The following is a 23,705-nucleotide window of genomic DNA, read 5'->3' as shown; positions in this document are numbered from 1 at the left end:
CATCCTTTATTCTGACTCATTATCCTTCTTCCATTTAGTCATTCAAACCAGAGCCCTGGAATCATCTTGGACTTTTCCCTCTCATTGCATCCCAGGCAGTCATAAAAAGTTCTGCAGATTCTCCTTCCTCGATATCTCCTGACACATTTTCTCCTCCATTTTCTTTCCCACTGCCTTAGTTTGGACTCTTCTCGCTTCTTGCCTATATTCCTGCATGACCACTGAGCTGCTTGCCTTGTCTGGCCCTCACTGGTGCCAGAGTGTCCTTTCTAAAATACAGATCTTTTCTGAAATACAAATCCCTGCTTTTTCAGTCTAATTTAGATACCCTTCCTTCCTCCTCCCATAACACCCTGTAAAACACTTACACCATACTGTACGGCACTTGTTTTAACCACAAATTGCCCACTCTATGTTGATAGATGGTAAATGTAATTTTCCATCATTCCTGGTTTATGTAATCCTCAAAACTTAGATCCTAAAAAAGCAAAGACCTTAGCTTTTTTTGCCATTGAATGCTGAAATATAGCACTGGAACTTGTACATAATATAATGTTTATCAAAGGAATAACTAAATGGAAATCCCCCTGTCTTTGACACATGTTTTGCTGGTAACATTAATTCTGTTTTTGAGTGCCTCCTGTGTCCAATACATGCACTTTCTAGTTGAATCCTCACAGTGATTCTGTACAGCAGGTGGTATCCCATCTTATAGGTGGGGAAACAGTCTCAGAGAAATTAAATGACTTGCCCACGGTTGTGTGACTAGATGTAGCAGAGGTGGGATTTTAATTCAGGTCTCTCTGGCTTGTGAAGCGAGGCCCTTCCATTACCATACTGCCTCTAGGGCATCAGACTGCATTGCTGTCCAGTGGTGTTTTTTGTTTTTTGTTTTGTTTTGTTTTTTTGTTTTTTGTTTTGGACTAAGACCCTATATTTACCTCTATGAAGTTTTTAGTCTTGTTAAAATAGGCATGTTAATATCAGGTGGTCAGAATCTTTTTTTATTCTGAAATTTTGTTATCATATTGCCTATTCCTTCCTGCTTCATGTAATGCATAGAATTGATAAACAAACCTTTATCATTACCCAAGTCACTAGTAAAATGCAGTAAGTATACCTTATTGAATATATTTGTTTATGTGATTTCCATGTTTGTTTCCCTGCTCTAAACCCCTAACACAGAGTTCAGCACACGTGAAATACTTAGAAAATGTTGATGAATATTCATTCACACAGATAAATAAAAATAAATTAGACAGGACCAAAGACTGAGCCAATGACTTATCACTCTTAGCTCCTTTCTTATTAACATCAGTTCATATCTTAACCAACATTCTTTGAATTATCTTACCAGTTTTTGATCCCTCTGATTATGTCAGTGTATTCAATTATGACATCTTCATCTTGTCTACTAGGATATTTGGAGCATTCTTGTCAGAGACCTTGCTGAGGTCCAGATATCCTATGTTTGTGGTTCTTCTTTGATCAAGGAAGAAGTGCTGTTACTCTGTCATGACTTGTTCTTAAACCATAGTGGCCTCGTATAATTAATTACTTGGGACTGCTGCATACAGTTGTGCAGGTTGTGCACTGTGTAAGAGGCCACATCTGAGGGGTGTTTCACATCGGTCATAGGCATAATGGGTTTATTTTTGTAGTGCCAGTTTTCTGGCATACAAGGGTAGAATGTCTTGAGCCAACCCATCAGTGTATTACAGCAGTTTTCTAAGGAAAGGAAGTAAACCATCTTGAGGAAGGGGTGCAGTTCCCTAACTGTACAAAAGTGCCATGTGGTCTAGAATGGCCCACATGACACTCCTCCTGGGAGCAAAATCTCTGTCCAGTGGGCTGTAGAATTCAACCTTATTCTCATCTTTGGAAATCAAATATTTGGAGAATCTGGTATCAAATATTGTCTTGTCCCAATTTTTCAGCCCCTCTTCCTTTTCCAGGACTCCTTAAATATCACCGGAACTGAAAACCACAGAGCCTCTGTTACTCAGAAGCTAGCCTCCATAACTCAGCCAGCTTTTAGGAAACCATCATGGATTTTACTTGTTGGTTGACATAAGGGCTCCACAGTGATTCAGGTGAATCCAGGTGGCTGTCCCTCATGTACAGAATGGAATAACATGACACTGTTGATTGGTGCAGGTAACAAAAAGGACTCAAAAGCAGGCATCCTGTCTCTATCTTCCTTGTGTTGTCTCTCCTCTCTCACAGGCCTTTTACAGCTCTCACTACCTCTCCCTCGTAGGCTTGCTGCTCCCAGTGCTGATATCCAGTGCACCTATTCTCAAAAACTGAGGCTGAACAAGAACAGATTGTAGGTGAAGGTTAAGGTCATTAAAGCAGAAGGAAAACCAAAGAAAAACAACTCCCAGAAGTAGCGAGTGAGAATGAAGGTTACAGTTTGAAGACTATGGAGGTAACTGTCCGTTCTCTGATTGACTTCTTGAAGAACCAATGTCAATCTGTAGGGGTTAGAAGTGGCATATGTGGAGGTGAGAGAGACAACTCGTCCGCAGTAGCAATTATCCTGCCTGCTTATGTGATCAGCTGTGACCACCTCACACTACAGTCACAGAAAGAGCCATTTTCGATGTCTTGTGGAGACATCGGTTTGGCTCAGGGGCATCTTGACTCTAATGCAATTTTTAAAAGAAATTGAGGCTTCCGAACCCAGCTGGTTCCCTGTAGGAGTGCTGAGTTTCCATCTTCCAGTAAAGCCTAATCTGTCTTTGATGTTTGGAACTTTGCCCCCGTCCTTTTGGAAGGGAGGGCTTGTAAACCTCTCTCTTTGGCAGCCTTGGACATTATTTCCAAAACTCACGAATTTGCAGAGCATCATTAGCCGACAAAACGTGCATTGGCTCCATATGCCAAAGGGGCCCTCTCTCCACTCCTGGCCATCTCCATCTTTCTCTCTCTCTCTCTCTCTCTTTTTTTTTTATTTAGCCCATCAGCATCTAAGAACATACTCTGTTTGTCAGCGGGACTGGGCCATGTGGTTTGGTGCTTACTTTAATGACTGCCAGAGCTTGCAGCCCCGCAGCTGGGAGAATGAGAACAGAAGTCTGCTCTTTGTGCTCCATTTTGGCCCAGAGAAGATACTTCAGGGCCAAATTGCGGTTATTCTGGCACTTCTGTGAAGTGAATGGCTCCACACGGCCTCAGAGAAATTGAACACAAAGTGCTCCTAACGCTGAGAACTTGTTCCTCTGGACTTTCTTTGATGACCTATAGCAGGAGACCAACCGTTCCATTTTAATTAAACCGCTGCTGTGACTGCAGTGGTCCTTTGAAGGAGGTGAGGCTTCAATTAGGCGTGTTTGAGGCAGAGGAAGTTTTCATAGTGAACATGGGGAAGGGCAACCACGTTAGTCAGGTGCTGTTGGCTCACGTGGGAGGGATGTGTTGACAAGAAGAACTAATAGCACTACTGTTGATGGACTGCTGACTGTGCCAGGCACTGGGACAGGCACACCACACACTTTCTCATTTAGCCCTCCCAGCAACTTCAGGGCTTGGGTACAATTATTCTGATTTTGCAGATGAGGAAATCGAGGCACAGGGGATGAAGTTCCTGCCCGAGGCTCCTCAGCCGGTGAGAGGTGGAACTGGAACTCACACTTGGGTCTATCTGAAGACCGGGCTCCCAACTACAGTCACACTAGCATCTTTTCTCTGAACCGTTAAAAGTCCCCCTGTCCCCCCCCCCCCCAAAGCAAACAAGCAAAAACCCAACAGCACACACAGGGAAAAGTTATAGCAAGACATTTTTTTTTTAGTGCCATAGGCTGGGGTGTTTTTCTGCTGTCCCTCCAAGGGTCTAGTTTCCCTGAAGACAAGTTTGTTTGTCTTCTTATTTCCCCTTTCCAGTCAGTAGCCCCACCCCAGCCTGTAATTACTCTTCTAACTTCTATCATGTATTTGGTTTGGCTGTTGAATATAACATAGGCTAGGGTGTGTGCAGGTGCTAAATTTGTCTTCATATTTTATTTTGGAACAGTTTCAAACTTGCAGAAACCTTACAAGAATAAGACAAAGACCTTTCATCTACCCTTCTCCCAGAGACTCCATCCAGATTTTGTCCCAGTAGCATCCTTTATAGAAGCAGAGTGTCAATCCATGATCACATGTTGCCCTCAGTTATCATGTCTTTCTCTTTTGCTCTGGAACAATTCTCTAGTCTTCCCTTGACTTTTAAGACCTTGACACTTTGGAAGATTGTAAGCCAGTCTCAGTCATTTTGTAGAATGTTTTTCAGTTAAGGTTTACCTGACGTTTCTTCTCGCTGAGCCCCAAGTCATGTTTTTAGCCGAGTGCTATAGATGTTTGTGCTTTCCGTGGCATTCCATCAGATAGCATACATGTCTGTTTGTCCCATTGCTGCTGGTGTTAACTTCAATCCCTACATGACTGTAGAGTCACTTTTTCTCTCTTTGAAATTAATCGTTTTTTTTGTGGAGAGATACTTTGAGACTGTGAATGTAGGCTTTTAGCTTCTGTAACCATGGGAATACTTTGAGGAAGAAAGATCTATTCTTTACTAACTTTGTATTTCATTTCAGTTGATTTGTACGTGCATATCTCTTGCCCACTAAGATCTTAGTCCTAAAAAACAATAATAGGTTTAGAGAACTTCTAAGTCATATGGCCTATTTCTATATGTTCTTTATGATTTCTTACTCTAATCTCCGTATTCCATGGTAATGAGCTTTGAGTTTGTCTTCCCAATCATGGAAGCCTGGCTTATTTCTTTCTCTTGCTTCTCTTATGGAAGGTACTCATTAAAAGGTTTCTAGAACTCATCTTAGTAACATTTGAGAGCCACTCTGCAAGGGACTGTGGGATATTGAGAGGAATATGAGCCAGGATCTGTATCTGTAGAATTTACAGTCAGGTTGATGGAGGTAGACAGATCAGCAAAGAGTTGGACGGTAATACTAAATGTAGAGGTAGCTTAGAGACAAAAGTGACTAACCATAGCCGATGGAGAAGAGCAAACAAGGAGTAATGAGAGTGGAAGGCAGCTCTGGGAAGGCTTTCTGGAGCAGATGACCTCTGAACTGGATTTTGAAAAGTGCAGTCAGTCACAGGGGCAAGGATGTCTTTTAGACAGAGGAAGCTGTTTGTTCAGAGTTGCGGAGGCAGGACAGCAGGTGTGTTAGAGGAGCACCAAGCAGCTTGATGTCTCTTCAGCATTAAGTCAGAGGTGAGGAGTGGCAGGGTCACCAGGGTGGCACAGAGAAGCTGGGAGGCAGTAGCAGGGGTCCAGGAAGAAGTAGGAAGGAAACCATCAGAGGTGTGGTAATATGCCAGTTTTGTATGTGAACTGCCACTGATGGCATTATTTATTTATTTGAGAGAGAGAGGGAGAGCGAGCAGGGTGAGGGGCAGAGGGGAATGGAAAGAGAATCCTCAAGCAGACTCCCCAGTGACCACGGAGCCCTCTGCAGGGGCTCGATCCCAGGATCCTAAGATTATGAGCCAAAGTCAGAAGTCCGCTGCCCAACTGACTGAGCCACCCAGACGCCGCAAGCCTCAGTAAATATTAACTGAGCTTCATGGTAGCTTACTGATGCTGACATATGTGTGAGTGTTCTGTGTAGACTTCGTTTTCCAGTTCATAAAGATGTATTTGCAACATTCCAGGGTTTCTATCATAGACCAGCAAATGTGACCTTGAGTCTGCTTCACCCAAATGACAGGTGTGGAAGATCATCTAGTCCAAGGGTCCTCATGCAGGTCAGATCCTGACCAAGGCCTTTTTGTGTGTGTGCCGTCCACGAGCTAAGGATTGTTTTTACATTTATCAAGGGTTATAAAAAAGGAGAAGAAACTATGACAGAAACTGTTTTGGCACGCAATGACTAAAATATTTACTATCTGGCCCTTTTCAGAAAAAGCCTGCCAAGCCCTGGTCTCGTCTGACTGCCTGATACAGTAATCCTTTGTACAATATGACTTGGCAAATAATCATCTAATATATGCTCGGACACTTCCACTAATGGAAAATTCATTATCTTTCCAGCCAATCTGTTTCTTATTTGGACAATTCAGGCTATTAGTAATTTTTAAAGTCTGCTGTAATTTGTCATTATAGCATCCATCTATTGGCCTTTTTGGGGGAAGAGAGCTATTATTGCGTGTCAGCATTTACTGAACTTGTAATATATTCTAGGCAGTGTGCTGAGTGCTGAAGAAAGATGAGTAAGACATGGTTGTTGCATCAGGATCTCTCGAGTGTTGTTTCTTGGAATTAAAGAGGCTGTGCTGGTAGTCTTGGGTGTCTTTCATTCCTCATCTTACCATTGGGTTGGGACTTTTTTTTTTTCTTTATTTTATTTGTTTCTGTATTGTTATTCCACATACACAAAATTCATTGAATTTCGAACACACAAGACAAAGGGAATAGGGCCATACAGTGAAAATAAGTCTTTCCACACCCTTATCTCTTGACTCCATAGCTGCTTTCTTGGGAGGCAATCGCTGTTACCCATATCCTGTGGAGATTTGACTTTAAAGAACAGCACTACGCAAGGTTTGGGACCGTTTGTAAAGAAACTTCCGGGAAGTATTCAGACAGTGGTGTTTTTTGAGCTCCTACTTGTGTAAGTTGCTGAGTGTGACTTAGTTTTATTTTCATAAAGCCTGAAATTTGTACCGTGTTTGGGTGGTACACACAGCCCCAAGAGTTTGTGTTGCTTAACCACCCACCTTCTGTTTCAGTTACATCTTGACTGGATATTTTGGTTACTGCTGGGATTCTTGTTCATGACAGTGTTGAATCCTCATCAGAGCCTTTCCTCTTTCAGTGGAAGTGACACAATCCCATCTTGTGTAACTCCTGGGTTTCACATCCTGAGTATGATAGAAATAGAAATAAAGTTGAACCACACTTATATTGACGCCCCTGTCGGTTTCCTTCCTTGGATATGTCTATATTTTGTCTTGAAGTATGGTAGATGTAATCTTTAACTTTCTAAGCAAAGCAGAGGCCAGAATTCTTACCTTGTGCTGTCTAGGGTTGTATAGGCAAGTGATTTTTTAGGAAGCAGGTGACATTTGGATCTAGGTTAGTGACACATAAATGACTTTGCACCTTTAACTCACTACTCCCTCCAGAATTCCATTCTGATCATTACTTCCTTAAGTCTTCCCTTCCAGCTTAAAGAAGATGGCAGTGTGACACAGATGTATGGGCTCCTAAGTGATACATTTATACTTGAGTGTGTTGTTTAGATGTTTCCAGCAATGTCCTCATCACATGTTGCTGCTGCTTAGGACCTTTGTGTTTACTTAGCCTGTCAAGCAGCAGTTCAGCGGCTGAATACCAACCATATTCTCTTGTGAAATAGTCTCTTGGGTTTTGTTTGAAATTTCTAAAAGATCAAATAAGTCAGAAAATGTTTGAAGGATGTGCCTCTTATGCAGATTACTTTGTTAGTATGCCCATCTGTTATTTTCTAAGTGGTCTTCCTGAGTCACTTTTTCCCAGCTGTTGAAGTGCAGTATAGAAGAGAGTCTTCTCTTTTGTCTCTGGCACTGGTAAAATTCCATCTTGATGACTTCAGTAGGTCATCCAAATGATGATGAGTTACCGCTGACCTTTAAGAGTAAGTTGTGGATGACTAAAGCGTGTAGGGACCTGATGACCCATCACACAGAGGCTTTCAGAGATCCATTTGTACCACTGTCTGCTTCTGTGTTGATTTCCTTCTGTACTGGGTGATTACTCTGGCTATGACCTTTTTCTTTTGACTTTGTTGGAGAGGAAGTTAGTATGTAAATGTTTTTCAAAATGGTTCTTCTTTAGCATATGTGCGGCTGATGGGCAATATAAAGGCTCTGAAAAGGGGTGTCTTCCTTCAAGGCAGTACCTTATCATGATGAGAGTTGGGGCTTTGAAACCAGTCAACTTGAGTTATAGTCTCAGCTCCTCTACTTCCCAACTAAGTGACTTTGGGCAAGTGACTTTGGGCAAGTATTTCAGTGCCTCCATTTCTCTTCTGTGAAGTAGGCATAGTGCAACCACTTTGAGGTTGTCATAAGATAATATGTAAAATGTTTAGTGCTTGGCACAGAATAAAGATTCAATTAGAATAGTTACTACTACTGCTGCTATTATGTAAAAAGTTTTAAAAAGGGTATGATCAAAAAAGCAAGTATGATTCATGATGGTAAATGCTCTAATGGAAGTTTTCATCTGTCATCATGGAGAAGGGAACCATTGATGCCCACTGACTGTGAGCATTAATGAGAGCTTCATAAAAAATCCTAATAGATGAGATGGAATTTTCCTGGTGGAGATGGGGAGAAGTTTTCTAGGGAAAGGCAGAAGGCTGGGAAACGAGCAAGCTGAGACAGCGTTGGCATCTTACTCTCTTGGGTAAGGCTGGTAATCAAGTTTTGTTTGTTTAAACAAGGGAGTCCCCTGTGCTGATCAGTTCTGATGGCAACGTAACATCCTGTTTGGATAGGCAGGGACAGAAGGCAGTTACCTGTGAACATGTTACTTTAGGAGCTGAGGTGTGAGATGGTGGGCCTGACATGTGGCAGGGGGGATGGAGGAGAGAGGGAAGCTGACTTGGACAGGAAGCACAAAATTACATGAAGAGTATGGGCGTATGGAATTTAGATCCTCATCCTCCCCAGTTCACCCCACTTTCCTACCTGTATGTCCTTCTGTGGAGTTCTTACCTCTCTGAACCTCAGTCTCTTCCTCTGGAAAATTGGAGCTGTCACTTCTTGGGGCTTTCCGGAGGAGTAAATCCAGGTGCATACCCTGCTGCAGTGCCTGGTCCTGGTCAATGCTCAGTAGCTGTCACCTTCATCTCATTCCAGAGGCCCGTTCAGGGTTGAACCTCCAGCAATTACTGATTTACGGAATGTGAGAGATAGAAAAATTGAAGATGACTTTGAGTTTTGACCTCAGATGTAGGTGGTACTATTAAGTAAACTAGGACATTTTGGAAAAGGGGCAGAATTTTGGGAAAAGAAATGTTCAGTTTGGGGTTTGTCAAACGTGAGATGTCTGTGAGAAATCCAAGTCCTGGCTTTAAAAATACTTATACAGGGGCGCCTGGGTAGCGCAGTCGTTAAGCATCTGCCTTCAGCTCAGGGCGTGATCCCAGTGTTCCGGGATTGAGTCCCACATCGGGCTTTTCCGCTGGGAGCCTGCTTCTTCCTCTCCCACTCCCCTGCTGTGTTCCCTCTCTCGCTGGCTGTCTCTCTGTCACATAAATAAATAAAATCTTTAAAAAAATAAATAAATAAAAATACTTATACAAATGACCCTTGAACAATGTGGGGGATGGGGTGCTGACCCCCCACATAGTTAAATTCATGTATGACTTTGACTCCCCAAAACTTAACTATTAATAGCCTATTGTTGACCAGAAGCCTTACTGATAACATCAACAGTCGATTAACACATAACTTCTAGGTTATGTGTGTTATATACTGTATGCTTACAATAAAGTAATCTAGAGAAAAGAAAATATTATTAAGAAAACCATAAGGAGGGGTACCTAGGTGGCTCAGTCGGTTAAGCGCCTGCCTTCGGCTCGGGTCATGATCTTGGAGTCCCGTGATCGAGCCCCCATGTCAGGCTCCCTGCTCAGCAGAGAGCCTGCTTCTCCTAGTGCTTCTCATGTTCTCTCTCTCTCAAATAATAAAATCTTTATTTATTTTTAAAGATTTTATTTATTTATTTGACAGAGAGACAGCCAATGAGAGAGGGAACACAAGCAGGGGGAGTGGGAGAGGAAGAAGCAGGCTCCTAGTGGAGGGGCCTGATGCGGGGCTCGATCCCAGAACGCCGGGATCACACCCTGAGCCGAAGTCAGATGCTTAACGACTGAGCCACCCAGGCACCCCCAAAAATAAAATCTTAAAAAAAAAAACCATAAGGAAAATACATTTACAGTATTGTACTGTATCGAGAAAACCACGTACAAGTGGACTCATGCAGTTGAAACCTGTGTTGTTCAAGGGTCAACTGTACATGTTTGGAGGTTAGCTCTCTGGAAGTATAGTCCTACAGTTCACTGGACATATAAATAGAAATTGATGTAGAAAATGAGTAATTTTGCTTTTGAGAAAACTTACCAAGGAGAGGGTTTAACATGGAATCTTTCAAAAACCACTAGTGGAAAGCATTGTGGAGGAAGAGTAGAAGGGAGTGATTGGAGGAGGCTGTTTGGGTGTTCTAGACCCACATTTCTCAACACGAAGGCCCCAGCTCACCTATTTGAGGGTCTGTTTCTCGGTTCGGCACTGAAGCCCCAGTGCATGGGCTCCATAAGCTTTCCACAGGCCCATGGAAATAGATGTGGCCTGGAAAAAGGTGAACATTCTGGGAGTACAGAATTACAAAAAGTCTTTCAAATAATTAAAAGCCTGAAATTATTGAATATGGGACGAGGGTACATTTAAATATGTTTGAAATGATTTAGAGGTGGGGCCTCCAAAGGTAATAGTGCCAATGGCCTGAAGCCATCAAGAGAGTACCAAACTTGAATCAGACCTGCCTGGGGCACTAGTCAACCTGGAGACTCCTGGCCACTCTCACCCTCCCTTCTCCCCTCCAGCAGGTGGAGCCCAGGCCTCCTCAGTTTTGTTTTGTTTTGTTTTGTTTTGTTTAAGTGATTAATTTTTTTATAATAATATTTTTTTATTATATTATGTTAGTCACCATACAGTACATCCCTTGTTTTTGATGTAAAGTTCCATGATTCATTAGTTGCATATAACACCCAGTGCACCATGCAATACGTGCCCTCCTTACTACCCATCACTAGCCTATCCCATTCCCCCACCCCCTCCCTCTGAAGCCCTCAGTTTGTTTCTCAGAGTCCATAGTCTCTCATGCTTCATTCCCCCTTCTGATTACCCCCCCAAGCCGTCAAGGTGGGGAAAGTTTGAAAACCTTTGGTCAGACATTGATGCATGATGCTGAGAATGCGTACTGAGGCAGTGGGGAGTTTTAAAGAGCTCCTTCCCTGAGACTTCCACCCTGCTTTGCCCCACACTCATCTCCTCTTTCTGGATTTTTAGCACTTTCATTTAGTGCTAACTTTGCATTTTACCATCTAGTTATTATCAGTGGAAAGCTTGTTATCTCTTAATTCCAAAATCTAACAAGTTTGGGAAACTGAAAGCTATGTAATAATCTTGGCCCAAAACTCAAGCAATAGATGTGAACTATTGTCATCTGGCATGACTCTTCATACATTCTGCTGTAGAAATATTACTCTGACTGGTCATAGGGCAATTAGGGTGGAAAGTGAAGAGACCTCCCCTACTTCTCTTTGGAAATACCAAGTTCCTCTAGAATTGTGCTTCTCCAGCTGGCAGTGGTGTCCCCCTGAGAGTGTGTGCGGGGGGATGGAGGGGGTTACAGTGTGCTCATGCCTGATTGCCGGCAGGGTCACTTTTATTTGATGATTTCAGGGGAAGAATGAAATATTAAAATACATATAATACAGTAAAATGCAAATTTTTCATGCATTTAAAAGGTAAAAGATGAGATGTAAAAAAATTCAGTTAGGTGGGCAGAAATTTCTTCATTCTCCTCATCGGGGAGTGCTCAAGTGCTGCTCTCATTCAGAGCTCTGATGGTTGGTATCGTGTTTCTTGACTGGCTGGGCTCAGGTTTTGCACTTGTGAAGTTCTCCAGGACCACACAGGAGGGCAAAAATTTCTGAGACTGTGATTATGTCGACGAAGGAGTAGCACTTGTGCAGCAGTCAGACTCACTTGGACAAGAAAGGAAGATGCACAGAGGTAAGGGCCAGAAAGGCCTAAGAGAAAGGACTTTACTTAGAAAATCAGCTGTATTGTCAGGAGGTAAAACTTGGCAACATAGGCAGAGTGCTCAGGGTGATTTTCAGTTATGTCTTCAGGTAGCCTGCATATCTCCCATCATTTTTTGTTTGTTTTGATTATGCCTTATTATAAATGTTTTTTTTTCTCACCATATTTTGTGCTATTTTGCTGTGTTCTGTTTTGTTTTTTAGTAGGCAACAAATAATGGCAGCAGCTCCAGGGGATCCTGGGCTCTCCAAATTGCAGTTTGCTCCCTTTAGCAGTGCCTTGGATGTTGGATTCTGGCATGAGTTGACTCAGAGGAAGCTGAACGAGTATCGGCTAGATGAAGCTCCCAAGGACATTAAGGGCTATTACTACAATGGTAGGTGACAGTAAACTCCGTATTCTGTCGTCTTCTGTTATGTTCTCTGCCCACCAGTATAGGGTCAGCTTTCCTTTAGAAAGGGCCACCCTTGCCTTTTATAATTAATGCTTTTCACTGGTTTCTATTTTACTTCCTGACTGTCTGTCTTTAATTAATTAATTAATATTTATTTGGGTGTAGTTTGCCCATAATGCTACGGAAGCTTTAGATTTATAACAGTGATTCAACAAGTTTGTACATTATGCTGCACTCATCACAGGTGTAGCTACCGTCTGTCACGGTACAGTGCTATTACAGTAACATTGATTATATTCCCTATGCTGTACCTTTTATCCCCATTTTACTTCGGGGCTTTTTTTTTTTTTTAAAGATTTTATTTATTTATTTGACAGAGAGACAGCCAGCGAGAGAGGGAACACAAGCAGGGAGAGTGGGAGAGGGAGAAGCAGGCTTCCCGCTGAGCAGGACCCTGGGATCATGACCTGAGCCGAAGGCAGACGCTTAACGGCTGAGCCACCCAGGCACTCCTATTTCCTGACTTTTGACACCAATTCATTTTCACTTCTTTTCCTCTGTTGTGGGGAAAAGGAATAGTGAGACTCCAGTTATTAATCCAAAGAATTAATACTGATTACTTAGAATTGCTGAGGGAAGAGATTGGAAACTTTTTTTTCCCAATGAATCTTTTTTTACAGTCTTGACAAATTCTTCCAATTCAGAAAAGCTCTGGCATCTTCTGCTAAGTCCCTGTTGAATATGGATGACCAGGAATTGGACAGGGCACTTAGGGCTCAAGAAAGAGAACAAAATTATTCACAAATGTTTTAGTTATGAATGCTGCTATTACTGAGTCATAATGGAAAATGTGATAATCTTCTCTCCAGGTGATTCTGCTGGGCTACCAGCTCGCTTAACGTTGGAGTTCAGTGCTTTTGACATGTGAGTGTTTTTTTTGCTTAAAATCTAAAGTGTTTGCTTTTTGTGAGGAATGAGCGTTCTTAACTTTACACATAGGTGGGCCACAGGGGGAACTGGGGGAGCCCCTGGAAGCAGGGCCAGCTCCTCAATTCTCTTGTAGTCCCCATTGCACAAGAGACAAGTGCTAGATGCTTAGGACTATTGTATATATTTTTTTCAGCAGATAATTATCAGAGCCTGTTAGGTGCCAAGTATCATCTAGATTGATTGAGACTTAGATAATATCTCTTCTGCTTTTGATTTTAGTTAATATTTTATGATTCCTTATTGGTACTTCTTGATTTACTTTCAGTTGCTTATCCATGGGCGTCAGTGAACATTTATTAGGCTACTTCTGCATACAAGCCACTGTGTAAGGCATTATAAAAAGAAATATGATATATAAACTCAAAGGGTTTTTTTTTTCTTTTTTCCTGATTGGGGGGCATAGGGAGTGCTGGAGAGAAGAGAGACATTTATTGACTTAATTATGCAGGTGTTTTCACATACATAATCCTTTCAAACCTGCCAAATGTGATTTTTCTCTCTCTTTTTTTTTTTTTCAGACTAGGAGACCATAGGTCAGAAGGTAAAATGGCTTGCCCAAGGTTGTAGGTGGTTAAATTTAGAAAGAAGAGTGAAATAGATTTCTGAGGTTGTAGTCTGACTAGCTGGGGACATTTTGTTATCTTCTACAGAAACAGAAGAGGGGGGGGATACAATTTTAGGAGGAGGTACACTTGGTTTAAAACGTGTTGATTAGAGATGATATCATCTGGTAGAATTGCTGAGGAGGCCCTGGAGTCAAGGAGGAAGGGTCGTTCATGTAGAGGAGATCATGAGGCTGTAAGAGAGGAAGACTGTCATGTAAGAACAGAGGGCCGGAACAGTGAATGGATCTGATCGGGCAGTGCAAGAAGGAAGATACAGAACTTTCAAAGGAGATAAGAGTTGTCAGAGAGGAAGAAGAACCAGAAAAGTGTTACCGAAACCAAAGATGGATGCTTTCAGGAAGGAAAGAGTTGATCAACAATGTCAGAAGCAGAAGGGTCAGTGTTCAATGCAAGGGTCACTGGATTTGTTGATAGGCTGTTTGCAGTCCCAAACTGAATTCCACACCGAAGGGTGGAGCTGAAACCATATTGAGGGGCTATGAGACAATTAATGGTTGAAGAATTGAAGGCTGTGGTCAATGTGGTCAGGTGGTCAGTGTTTCCTGCTTTCTCTACATTAGCAGTGTCGAGATGTGGGATATGAGAAAGGCCAAGTGGTCTTTGTAAGGACTGCCTGGCTTTTGAAAGTCGTAGTAGTCAGAGGTTAGGGTGTTCCAAGTAAGGTATCCCTAGAATATGTTTTTTATTTTCATTTTATTTATTTGCTTTTGGCTTTTGAAGTTGTTTTTAAATTCCAGTTAGTTAACATACAGTGTTGTATCAGTTTCAGATGCACAATGTAGTCATTCAACAATGCCACACATCACCCAGTGCCTATCATGGCAAGTGTCCTCCCGAATCCCCATCACCCATTTAACCCATCCCCTCACCCTCTTCCCCTCTGGCAACCATCCGTTTATACTCTGTAATTAAGAATCTGTTTCTCGATTTGTCTCTCTCTCTTTTTTATCCCCTTTGCTTATTTATTTTGTGTCTCAAATTCTTAAGATTAATTTCTTAAATGAGTGAAATCATATGGTATTTGTCTTTCTCTGAGTTATTTCTCTATACTCTCTAGCACCATCCATGTCATTGCAAATGGCAAGATTTCATTCTTTTTTTATGGCTGAATAACATTCCATTGTATATATGTATATCCCATCTTTTTTACCCATTCATCAATCAGTGGACACTTAGACTGCTTCCATAATTTGGCTATTGTAAATAATGCTGCTGTAAACATAGGGTTGCATGTATGCCTTTGAATTAGTGTTTTTGTATTCTTTGGGTAAATACCCAGTAGTGCAATTACTGGATCATACAGTAATTCTGTTTTTAATTTTTTGAGGAGCCTTCATACTGTTTTCCACAGTGGCTGCACCAGTTGGCATTCCCACCAGCAGTGCATGAAGATTTCTTTTTCCTCACATCCTTGCCAGCACCTGTCGTTTGTTGTGTTGTTGATTTTAGCCATAGAATATTTTAAAAATCTCTCAAAAAGTCAACACATTTGATTCTTCTATGTCAAATTGCAAAATTTAACTGCATAACATAAATCCAAAATTATATTAATCCTTTCCCCTATACCAGGTAAATCAGGGATTTGATATGCCGAAATAAATAACACACCACACTCTAAGAGGAAGGAAAGCCTTAGGAAAAATAAAATGTGGACAAAATATTTAAAAATATTTAAAAAATATATTAGTCTTTATATCTTTAAACTTAAGGTATGTGTTGTTGTTTCTTGTTCTCTTCAGACTTTTCTTGCTCTGTAATAAATTCCTTGTGATTGCTTGTCAAAACAAATCAAATCCTGGTAATCTCTCTCTTGTTTTGGTAGAGATTAACTTACCTTTGAAGCAATTACGAGATAATAAGGAAAATAACCGACAGTGTATAAGCATTAAATTATCTGAAGATGTTCAAGGAGGCATCTGAGCAGTGTAGTTTTAATGTGATCTCAAAAATCTAACATTAATTGCAAGCTAAACTTGCTCCCATCTTTATTCTAGTACTAGACTGAATTTTTTTTAGAAGATCTTAATAATTGTATTCTTGGGAACAATTAATTATAGGAAAAAAGTAGTTCATAGAAGTTAGGTTTTGATTTTATTACAAAATCCAAACATCTTAAACTTGAGAGATCCAGAAATTTTAGTTGACGGAGGTAAGAACATTTGTGATCATGCAGCGGTGACTTTCACGGGAATTGCTTGATTTGATCTTTTCATTTTGCTGTTGAACACCTGCGCTCTGCGAGGGTGTGTGAGTGGGGAAATAAGCAGGAATGAGGCACGGCCCCAGTGGCGGAGCTGGAGCTGGCCGACCTGGTACCTACGGTGGGTAACTCTGTTACCTAGAATAAGTGCTTTTAGTTTCCTCACCTTCAGTTTCCTCATCTCTGGCACTTGGCTTCTGACACTCCTTCCAATTTTACAAGTCTGTGATTTTCTGAATCTGTCTTAGGAGGATTGGTGCTTTGGTCTGAGTGTTTGTGTCCCTGCCAAAATTCATATGTTGAAACCCTAATGCCCATGGTATTGGTATCAGGAAGTGGGGCCTTTGGGAGGACGTGGCGAGAAGTGGGCAGTCTGACTGGAAGAGGGCCTTCACCAGAACCTGACCATACTGCACCTTGATCTTGGGTTTCCAGCCTCCAGAATTATGAGAAATTTCTATTGTTCATAAGCTACCTGGTCTGTGATATTTTCTTACAGCAGCCCAAACAGACTAAGACAGTGAGGGAGTTTAATGGAAGTGCTTGGAGCTCCACAGAAGAAAGGAATTCTTCGTATCCAAATTATTTTTGTTATTATTCTTTCTTTGTTTTTATTGCTGTACATCTGCATGGGTTTGTAGGGAAAATCTATAAATTTATTCATCAGATGCCAAATGCCTCTTATGTGCAGGATGCGTAGGTGGCAGGAATACAAAGACTTAGGAAACACAGAGCGCTGGATAGAGGTAGAAGATGTATATTTGCATTGTAGTGTGCTCTGTGCTGTAATAAATGTGAAGAGGTAGTGGTTATTTCAGAAATACTTATTGATTGCTTCCTCTGTGTCTTGACAATAGAATGTGCTGGGCACTGGGCATGCAGAGAGGAATAAGGTACAGCTGAAGAGCTCACAGTCCTAGTACTCATTTATAGATACCAACAGTATCTCAGCTTTGCATAGCACCAGATAAATCCCTTATCCTCTGAGTCCCCGGAAGCCTGATGGGTCTCTGCCAGCAGTTAGCGCTGTAAGATCCTGTCCTCCGCGTTGTATTAGGTGAATTAGCGGTCAAATCGTATTTCATCGGGTATCAACCGTCTTGCACTGGAGAGAGCTGTCTTAGGGTAGGGTATACTGCTAAACCAGACACCAAAATCTAATGGCTCAGACACAAAGGAGGTTTATTTCTTGCCCACTTAATAGTTCAGGAGTAGGGTTCAGTCTTCTTCCCTCGACGGCTCCCATCATTCTGGAGGGCTTGTCCTTGGGTGCTGCTTGAAACGGAATTGTCGGGGGCACTTGGCTGACTCCCACGTGGTAGGGCATGTGACTCTTGAACTGAGGGGCACGAGTTCAAGCCCCATGTTGGGCATTGAGCCTACTTAAAAAAAAGTATCTTAAATTCCACATGTGAGTGAAAATGTATGGTATTTAAACAAAACAGATGAACATAGGGGAAGGGAAGGAAAAATAAAATAACAGGGAGAAAAACCATAAGAGACTCTTAACTAGAGGAAACAAACAGGGCTACTGGAGGGAAGGTGCAGGGATGGAGTAACTGGGTGATGGGCATTAAGGAGGGTGCTTGTGATGAGCACTGGGTATTATGTGCAAATGAGGAATCACTAAATTCTACCCCTGAGACTAATACTATACTATATGTTAACTAACTTGAATTTAAATAAAATCTTGAAAGAAAGAGAAAAAAAAGTTAAAAAAAAAAACCCAACAACCTGAATTGTCACTGCCTGGCAGAGACATGCGTCACTTTGCTCAGGTTCCACTGGGGAGAGTGTGAGTCCTCACCTGTGTTGCAAGGAAGACTGGGAAGCGTGGTGCCCCCACCACAAGCAGCATATGTGTACTCTGTTTCTGTTTAAGAAGGGAAGAGTAGATTTTGGTGGACAGTCTGCGTAAATGTGAAACTGACTCATTAAAGCATAAATTTTCCTTTCTCTGGGCTTCTTTCCCTTGAGGAACATTTATCTTTGCAGTTAGAAGAAATATTTTCTTTTCTAAGCCTCAAGTTGGACTTAATTAGAGAAATAGAAGGCATAACCCTTGCCATCAAAAAAACTTTAAAAAATAGTTAAGGAAATAAAACTCATATGCAAAATCATCAGCACAGAACACAGGCTCTCTTACTCTCTGCTATCTCATTAGCCCCTAACACAGATCTGACATGTACTAGTTGCTCGAATAACTGTTGAAATCAATTACAAGCGGTCTAAATGCATGGCTGTCAAAATGGGATGTGGTGTGTTTGGTGGAGAGACAGCAGTGGAGCCTGTTAGAGGATGTTGCAAAACACTCACAGATTATTACAGAAAGCAGGAGGTAATGGTGCGTGCCCCCAGACTGAGTATGACTGCTAGGTCCCCAGAGTTCCTTGTGGGCATGCAGAGCTGTGCTCGTGGAGCATAGATTCCTCCAGATAATGAAAAATCACCTCTGTCTTTCTTCTGGGAGATTTATTCTGTCCTGGCCACCACCCTGCCTGTCTGTCCTAGAGGCTCTGGTCACATGCCTGCTTTTGGCCAGGTGTGAATAACAGGTGCAAACCAGCTGCAGTACTTTCCTCACTCAGTACTGGGAGACTGAGTGAAGTGCAGGCCAAGTTTCTGGAGGTAGCATCCCGAAGCAGGCCCAGGCTTGAGGCCTTTCTAAGATCAATACTTTACCTAGTCTATACATCATTGCGAGTTCACTGTTGGCTTTAGTATCAGGGGAAGATTTCTAATTCTGATCCTTTAGCAGTTTTATTGAGATATAATTTACATACCATAAAATTCACCCTTTTAAAATGTATAATGCAGCAGTTTTTAGTGTATTTCACAAGGTTGTGCAGCTGCCACCTCCAATTCTAGAACATTTTCATCACTCCAGAAAGCAAGCCTATACCCATAAGCAGTTACTCTACATTCTTCTCTTCACCCACTCCCCAGGCCTGGTAACCATGATCTAGTTTCTGTCTATGGATTTGCCTATCCTGGGCATTTCATATCAGTGGAATTGTAGGAAACTAAACTAATATGTGTCTAGGACCAGGGTGTGGACTAAATTCTCTTGTTTCCAAGTCCAGGGCTCTTTCTACTCTTCATCTGAGCCATCGATCTGTGGAACAAGTGAACTTGAACCTGGAGAGGTTGGCAGAATGGCTTTCCCTCCCACTATCACTTTTTAAATTCGTTTCCTTGGCTACCTCCCCTGGTGAGACTTTACTCATGAAAAATTCTTCCCTTTGAAAGTTCAGCTTGTTCTCACTGATTAACTTGCATGAGCACTAATGTTCTAGGAGCCTGGCCAGCATGCTGGCAGTTACTTGACTTCTCATGATGACATTTTGACACTGCATTCACACACCTGGCACACTCAGACACTTACGAAGAAGGATCCCTTCTTCTTGTGCATGTATCAGAATTAGATCAGAGCTTTGTTCCTTCTATTTCAGCAGTAATTTCATAAAGCCAAATCTGAATGTAGGTGACCTATTGTACCAACCACTGTGCTTCCTTCTTCCTCCCTCTAGGCTGAGTCTTGCCCGTTTGTGATTTCTCTTTCTCTTCAAGACTGTCTTTGATGTCCTCCTCCCACATGGATGAAACATATTTTATTGGAGTAGAGTTATGAGAAACAATCTATGATCTGCTGACTTGTCAGCCCCCAAAGGAAGGCTCTGGCCATTGAAAGTTACTCTTTTCCCAGGACTTGGCGTTTGAGCTCCACACACAGCATTTGGCACAGCCACCTTCACCACCCATTTGGCACAGCCACCTTCACCACCCATTACACCCCTCCAAACCTGGTCTAGGTTTCGATCTTTTCTCCTTACAGCCCCTGTGAACCCAAGTTTACAGACTCCAAGAGACATGAGGTCTTCGAAACTGTATAATCAATAAAAATGCATTCTCTCTTCAGTAGTTGTAATTGACAACAGTATTAGGCTACTAATGAAGTAAGTATTTTCATTTAGCATCTGTAACCTCGGAAATACAAGTTAATCATTTCGGAGAAGAGACCAGATGTTACCACATCTGAGTTTGTATTCAGAATTAACTCATCTTCTCCCCGATTTTGATTACTCTGAAGATCGTAAGGGGACAGCACAGAGTGTGATACACATGTGTCATGACAGATTGGCAGGTAGCCCAGGTATGATACATTTTGTCTGTGTGACTCAGACGACCACCAGGAGTTGGCTCAGCAGCAGCTCTTTGTAGAGCCTGTTTGGGCTTGGTGAGGTCTGGAGACAGTCAGAAGAGAGAGACATGTTCCCTGCCCTCAGGGAGCTTACTGTCCTCTACTCAGGTGTCTGTGACGGTCAATCTTGAAGACACTCTAAAATGTGATGCTCAGTTTCCGGTGCCAGCCATTACCAGAGAAATGGGAGGGGCTTGCTGGAAGGGGAGGGTTCGGAGTAGGGCTTTGAAGCCTGGGGGGGGGGTTGAGGGGGGAGTAGGCAGCTCAGTACCTTGAAGTCAGCTAGCTCTGACTTTAGATTCCTGCTTTGCCTATCTTTATGTGACCTTATGCAAGTTACTTAAGCCTTTAACTGGGAGGAAGAGCTATTACGAAAATTCAAAACTTGTGTAGTTCTTGACACAGTAGAAGTTGAATAAATGATGTTTCCCTTTCAGGTTAAAGATGGGAAAGAGTAGGGGCGCCTGGGTGGCACAGTCATTAAGCGTCAGCCTTCGGCTCAGGGCGTGATCCCAGCGTTCTGGGATCAGCCCCACATCAGGCTCCTCCGCTGGGAGCCTGCTTCTTCTTCTCCCACTCCCCCTGCTTGTGTTCCCTCTCTCGCTGGCTGCCTCTATCTCTGTCAAATAAATAAATAAAATCTTTAAAAAAAAAAAAAAGATGGGAAAGAGTAAAAACTAGGTAATAGACTTATAGTTGGGGGTGGGGTGGGGAGGGGTGTGGTGAGCAGTGGAAGAACAATGAAAGATGAGGGTAAAGGGAATACAGAGGCTTTTTTGTGTGTGAATAGTGCCTGTTTTTCTTTAGTTCTTAAGCAAAGATATTTATCTTTTCCCAAAGAAATGTGTGATTGATTTTGTCTTTGCCCTACAGAGCACTGTCTTTTGTCTCCCGATGCTAACCCATCTGTGCCTGCCTAACCATGTTTCTCCTGTGCCCAGGAGTGCTCCCACCCCAGCCCGCTGCTGCCCGGCTGTTGGAACTCTCTTTAACACCAACACACTCGAGGCTTTCAAGGCCGCAGATAAGAAGCTACTTTTGGAGCAAGCAGCGGATGAGGTTAGCTGGTAAACGATGTTGTATCTGTCCTATCTTCCCTGGTCTTGGTAGGCCTGGTGTCTCTGATCAGGGGTGTGGGTCTGTCAGGGAAACTAGTATAGAGTCGATACTTAAAGGTCGTCGTGGGCTTTGGTTTATTTCCCAGAGAGAGTACTTGCAGCTCTCCTGCATTGGCGGGAAGGTCAGGGAGAAGACATTCAGGCTCTCAGCTGGGGATAGGCCGGAAAGTCATGGCAGGGCAGTTGTGAAAAGTTTTGCTGCTGCTCTCCAGGTAGCATTTGGAAGCAGCTTGACCTGTCCCTGAGACTTCTGTTACTGTGTCTGCATGTCTTTGGTTTTCTGTTCTTTGTGCCCCTTGGCTTTCCAGTCCTAAGCGCTATAAAGCTATCAGAGATGATCGTACTGTCTCCAGTATCTTAGGGCTAAATCTAAATACTCCATCTGATTTACAAGGCCCCTTGTGGCCTGGCCTCTGTGGTCTCTGTGGCCCTTCTCCCCTGTCACTCTTGCCCTCACCTTCTCTGACCCTATCACAGCAAATCACTTAAAATTCCTTCCCCTACTTTTGTTCTTACCTCTGTCCTTGGGACATGATATTCTCTCTGCTGGGAGTGTCTTTCCCTTACTTCTTCATATCTGAGTTAGTGTGAGGAATTAAAATAGGAGGACAGTTTATCCCTGTCCCCTCTAACCCACTTAATCGAGTGGTCTTCACACTAGTCTTAAAAAAGAAAAGATGGGTGTGGGCACCATGGTCAGAGAAGGAAATCTTCCACCTATGGTCCTGAGGAAGCTTTCCCTTACATCCCTTGAGATGGATGTAGCTGTGACCCAGGTGATGATGGTGGTTTTCCTTGGCCTGCAGCATGACTGCTCCTGGGCTCCTGCTCTGGCTGCACATTTCAAAGGCTGTCCCCAGAGAGTTGGGTCAGGTTCTCATCCATCATCAAAAATCGCAGATTGTTCCCCACAGAAATCCCACCCTTGCCCTGGGGCTCAGCCTTCACCCCCATCCACACTCCCTAGCAGTTCCCACCGCCTTAGTTTATCAGAAACGGGGCCTGCTCTTCTCTGGTCCAGTGCCTCCAAGGTTATTATGTCAATAGCAGGAACTTCTCTTTGCTTATTTCCCTCTTACACCCAGTGACTCCAGTTGGTACAACTGTTTGTCTTGCTTAGTGACACAAAGTTTAGCAGTTAATCTTAGCTACTAAAACATCTTGTGATCAGCAGCTGCACACCAGTACCAGCTTCTACTTCTGGTGACAGTACTTGCTGAGTATGCGTAAACTCATCATTCTTTTCCTTCATGTCTCAGGGCAAGATAATGCCAAGTGACACTTCCAGAAATCCCCTATACCTAGTTCAAATCACTGCCTCCTAAGATCCCTTCCCTGCTTCTTTCCCTCCCACCTCCCCAGCCCATTTCAGTGCTCCTGCCAGCAATTCCATGTGTCTTTGTGGTAGCATGTCCTACCTGCTGGTGCACTCGGACATTTACGCCTGTCTCCATCACTGAACCCAAAGCTTCTTGAGGGTGGGGACTGTGTCTTTTGTTCTGTAATCCTGATGTGCCTGCTAGATAGTAGGCAATCAGTAAATATTTATTGGAGGAAATAAGGAAGACATGAAAATGGCCTGCTTGCCTCCTTGGAAGCTGAGTCTCACTGAGAGGAGGCTTCTGGGTTCTCTCAATTTCCTCTGCCCCCGCAGGGAGTGTGGCTGGTGGAGAGGCCATCCAAAGTGGCCAGAGTGAGGTAACAACCCACTTTACAGCTTGGGATAAGTGGTGCTGGGCTTGGAGGAAAGAAGAGCTTGGAGCTTTTCGCCTCTGTGCTTCACTTGAGAGTGAGAAGCTCAGAGATGTCTGAGAACCTGCCTTGACACTTCTCTTTCTTCTGGCAGATATGGGAAGCCATAAAATCAGGTGCTGCTCTCGAAAACCCTGTCCTCCTCAACAAGTTCCTCCTCTTGACATTTGCAGTAAGTAAACGGGCTCTCAGTCACATTTCGATTGCTGAAATGCCCTGGCTGAGTCCAGGGTGCCAATAGGACAGTTTGCACTCTTTGCACTGAAGCTACGACCTGGTGTTATTGAAGCCAGAGCTGTTCAAGAAACATTCATTTGATAAGTGGCCCAACAGTGCTGGCACTTATCACCAGTACAAAATTAATTCATTCTTACCATACTGTTGTTAGTTGCATGGTTTATGTAACACAGTGACCCCTGTCTTGTCATTCGGGACACAATAAAGTCAGCTTCAGGGAGTAGTGGTTCTTTGTCGCTGATGTCTTTGTTTAGTATAGTCTTATGGAGCTCAGTTGCTGGGTCTATCAACATAAGGAAAAGATGACATCTTGGGGATCCTGGCTATCCCCAGCAGCATCCGGACTAGAGGAGTTGACAGT

General features: G+C 42.8%; 1 protein-coding gene across 4 annotated transcripts in view; it reads left to right on the top strand.

Annotated features, from left to right (window-relative positions):
- The window catches only part of ATG7 (autophagy related 7), a 239,095-nt gene that overhangs the window by 4,005 nt on the left and 211,385 nt on the right, over positions 1–23,705 (top strand). For 2 of the 4 annotated variants that reach the window (XM_087866774.1, XM_087866771.1), the window contains exons 2-5: positions 12,030–12,202; positions 13,090–13,144; positions 21,179–21,296; positions 23,202–23,279. In XM_087866774.1, the coding sequence (XP_087722900.1) occupies positions 12,043–12,202; positions 13,090–13,144; positions 21,179–21,296; positions 23,202–23,279 (411 nt within the window). In that variant the 5' untranslated portion in view covers positions 12,030–12,042. Of the gene's footprint in view, positions 1–11,664; positions 11,797–12,029; positions 12,203–13,089; positions 13,145–21,178; positions 21,297–23,201; positions 23,280–23,705 lie in introns of all 4 variants that reach the window. The other 2 variants (XM_087866772.1, XM_087866773.1) reach the window with 2 other exon arrangements.

Source organism: Ursus americanus, chromosome 14 (assembly GCF_024610735.1).
Source record: "Ursus americanus isolate L20-20 chromosome 14, mUrsAme1.1.p, whole genome shotgun sequence".
Classification (NCBI taxonomy): Eukaryota; Metazoa; Chordata; class Mammalia; order Carnivora; family Ursidae; genus Ursus; species Ursus americanus.
The sequence above is the reverse complement of the archived record's forward strand: the minus strand, read 5'-3'. Positions and strand labels throughout refer to the sequence as shown.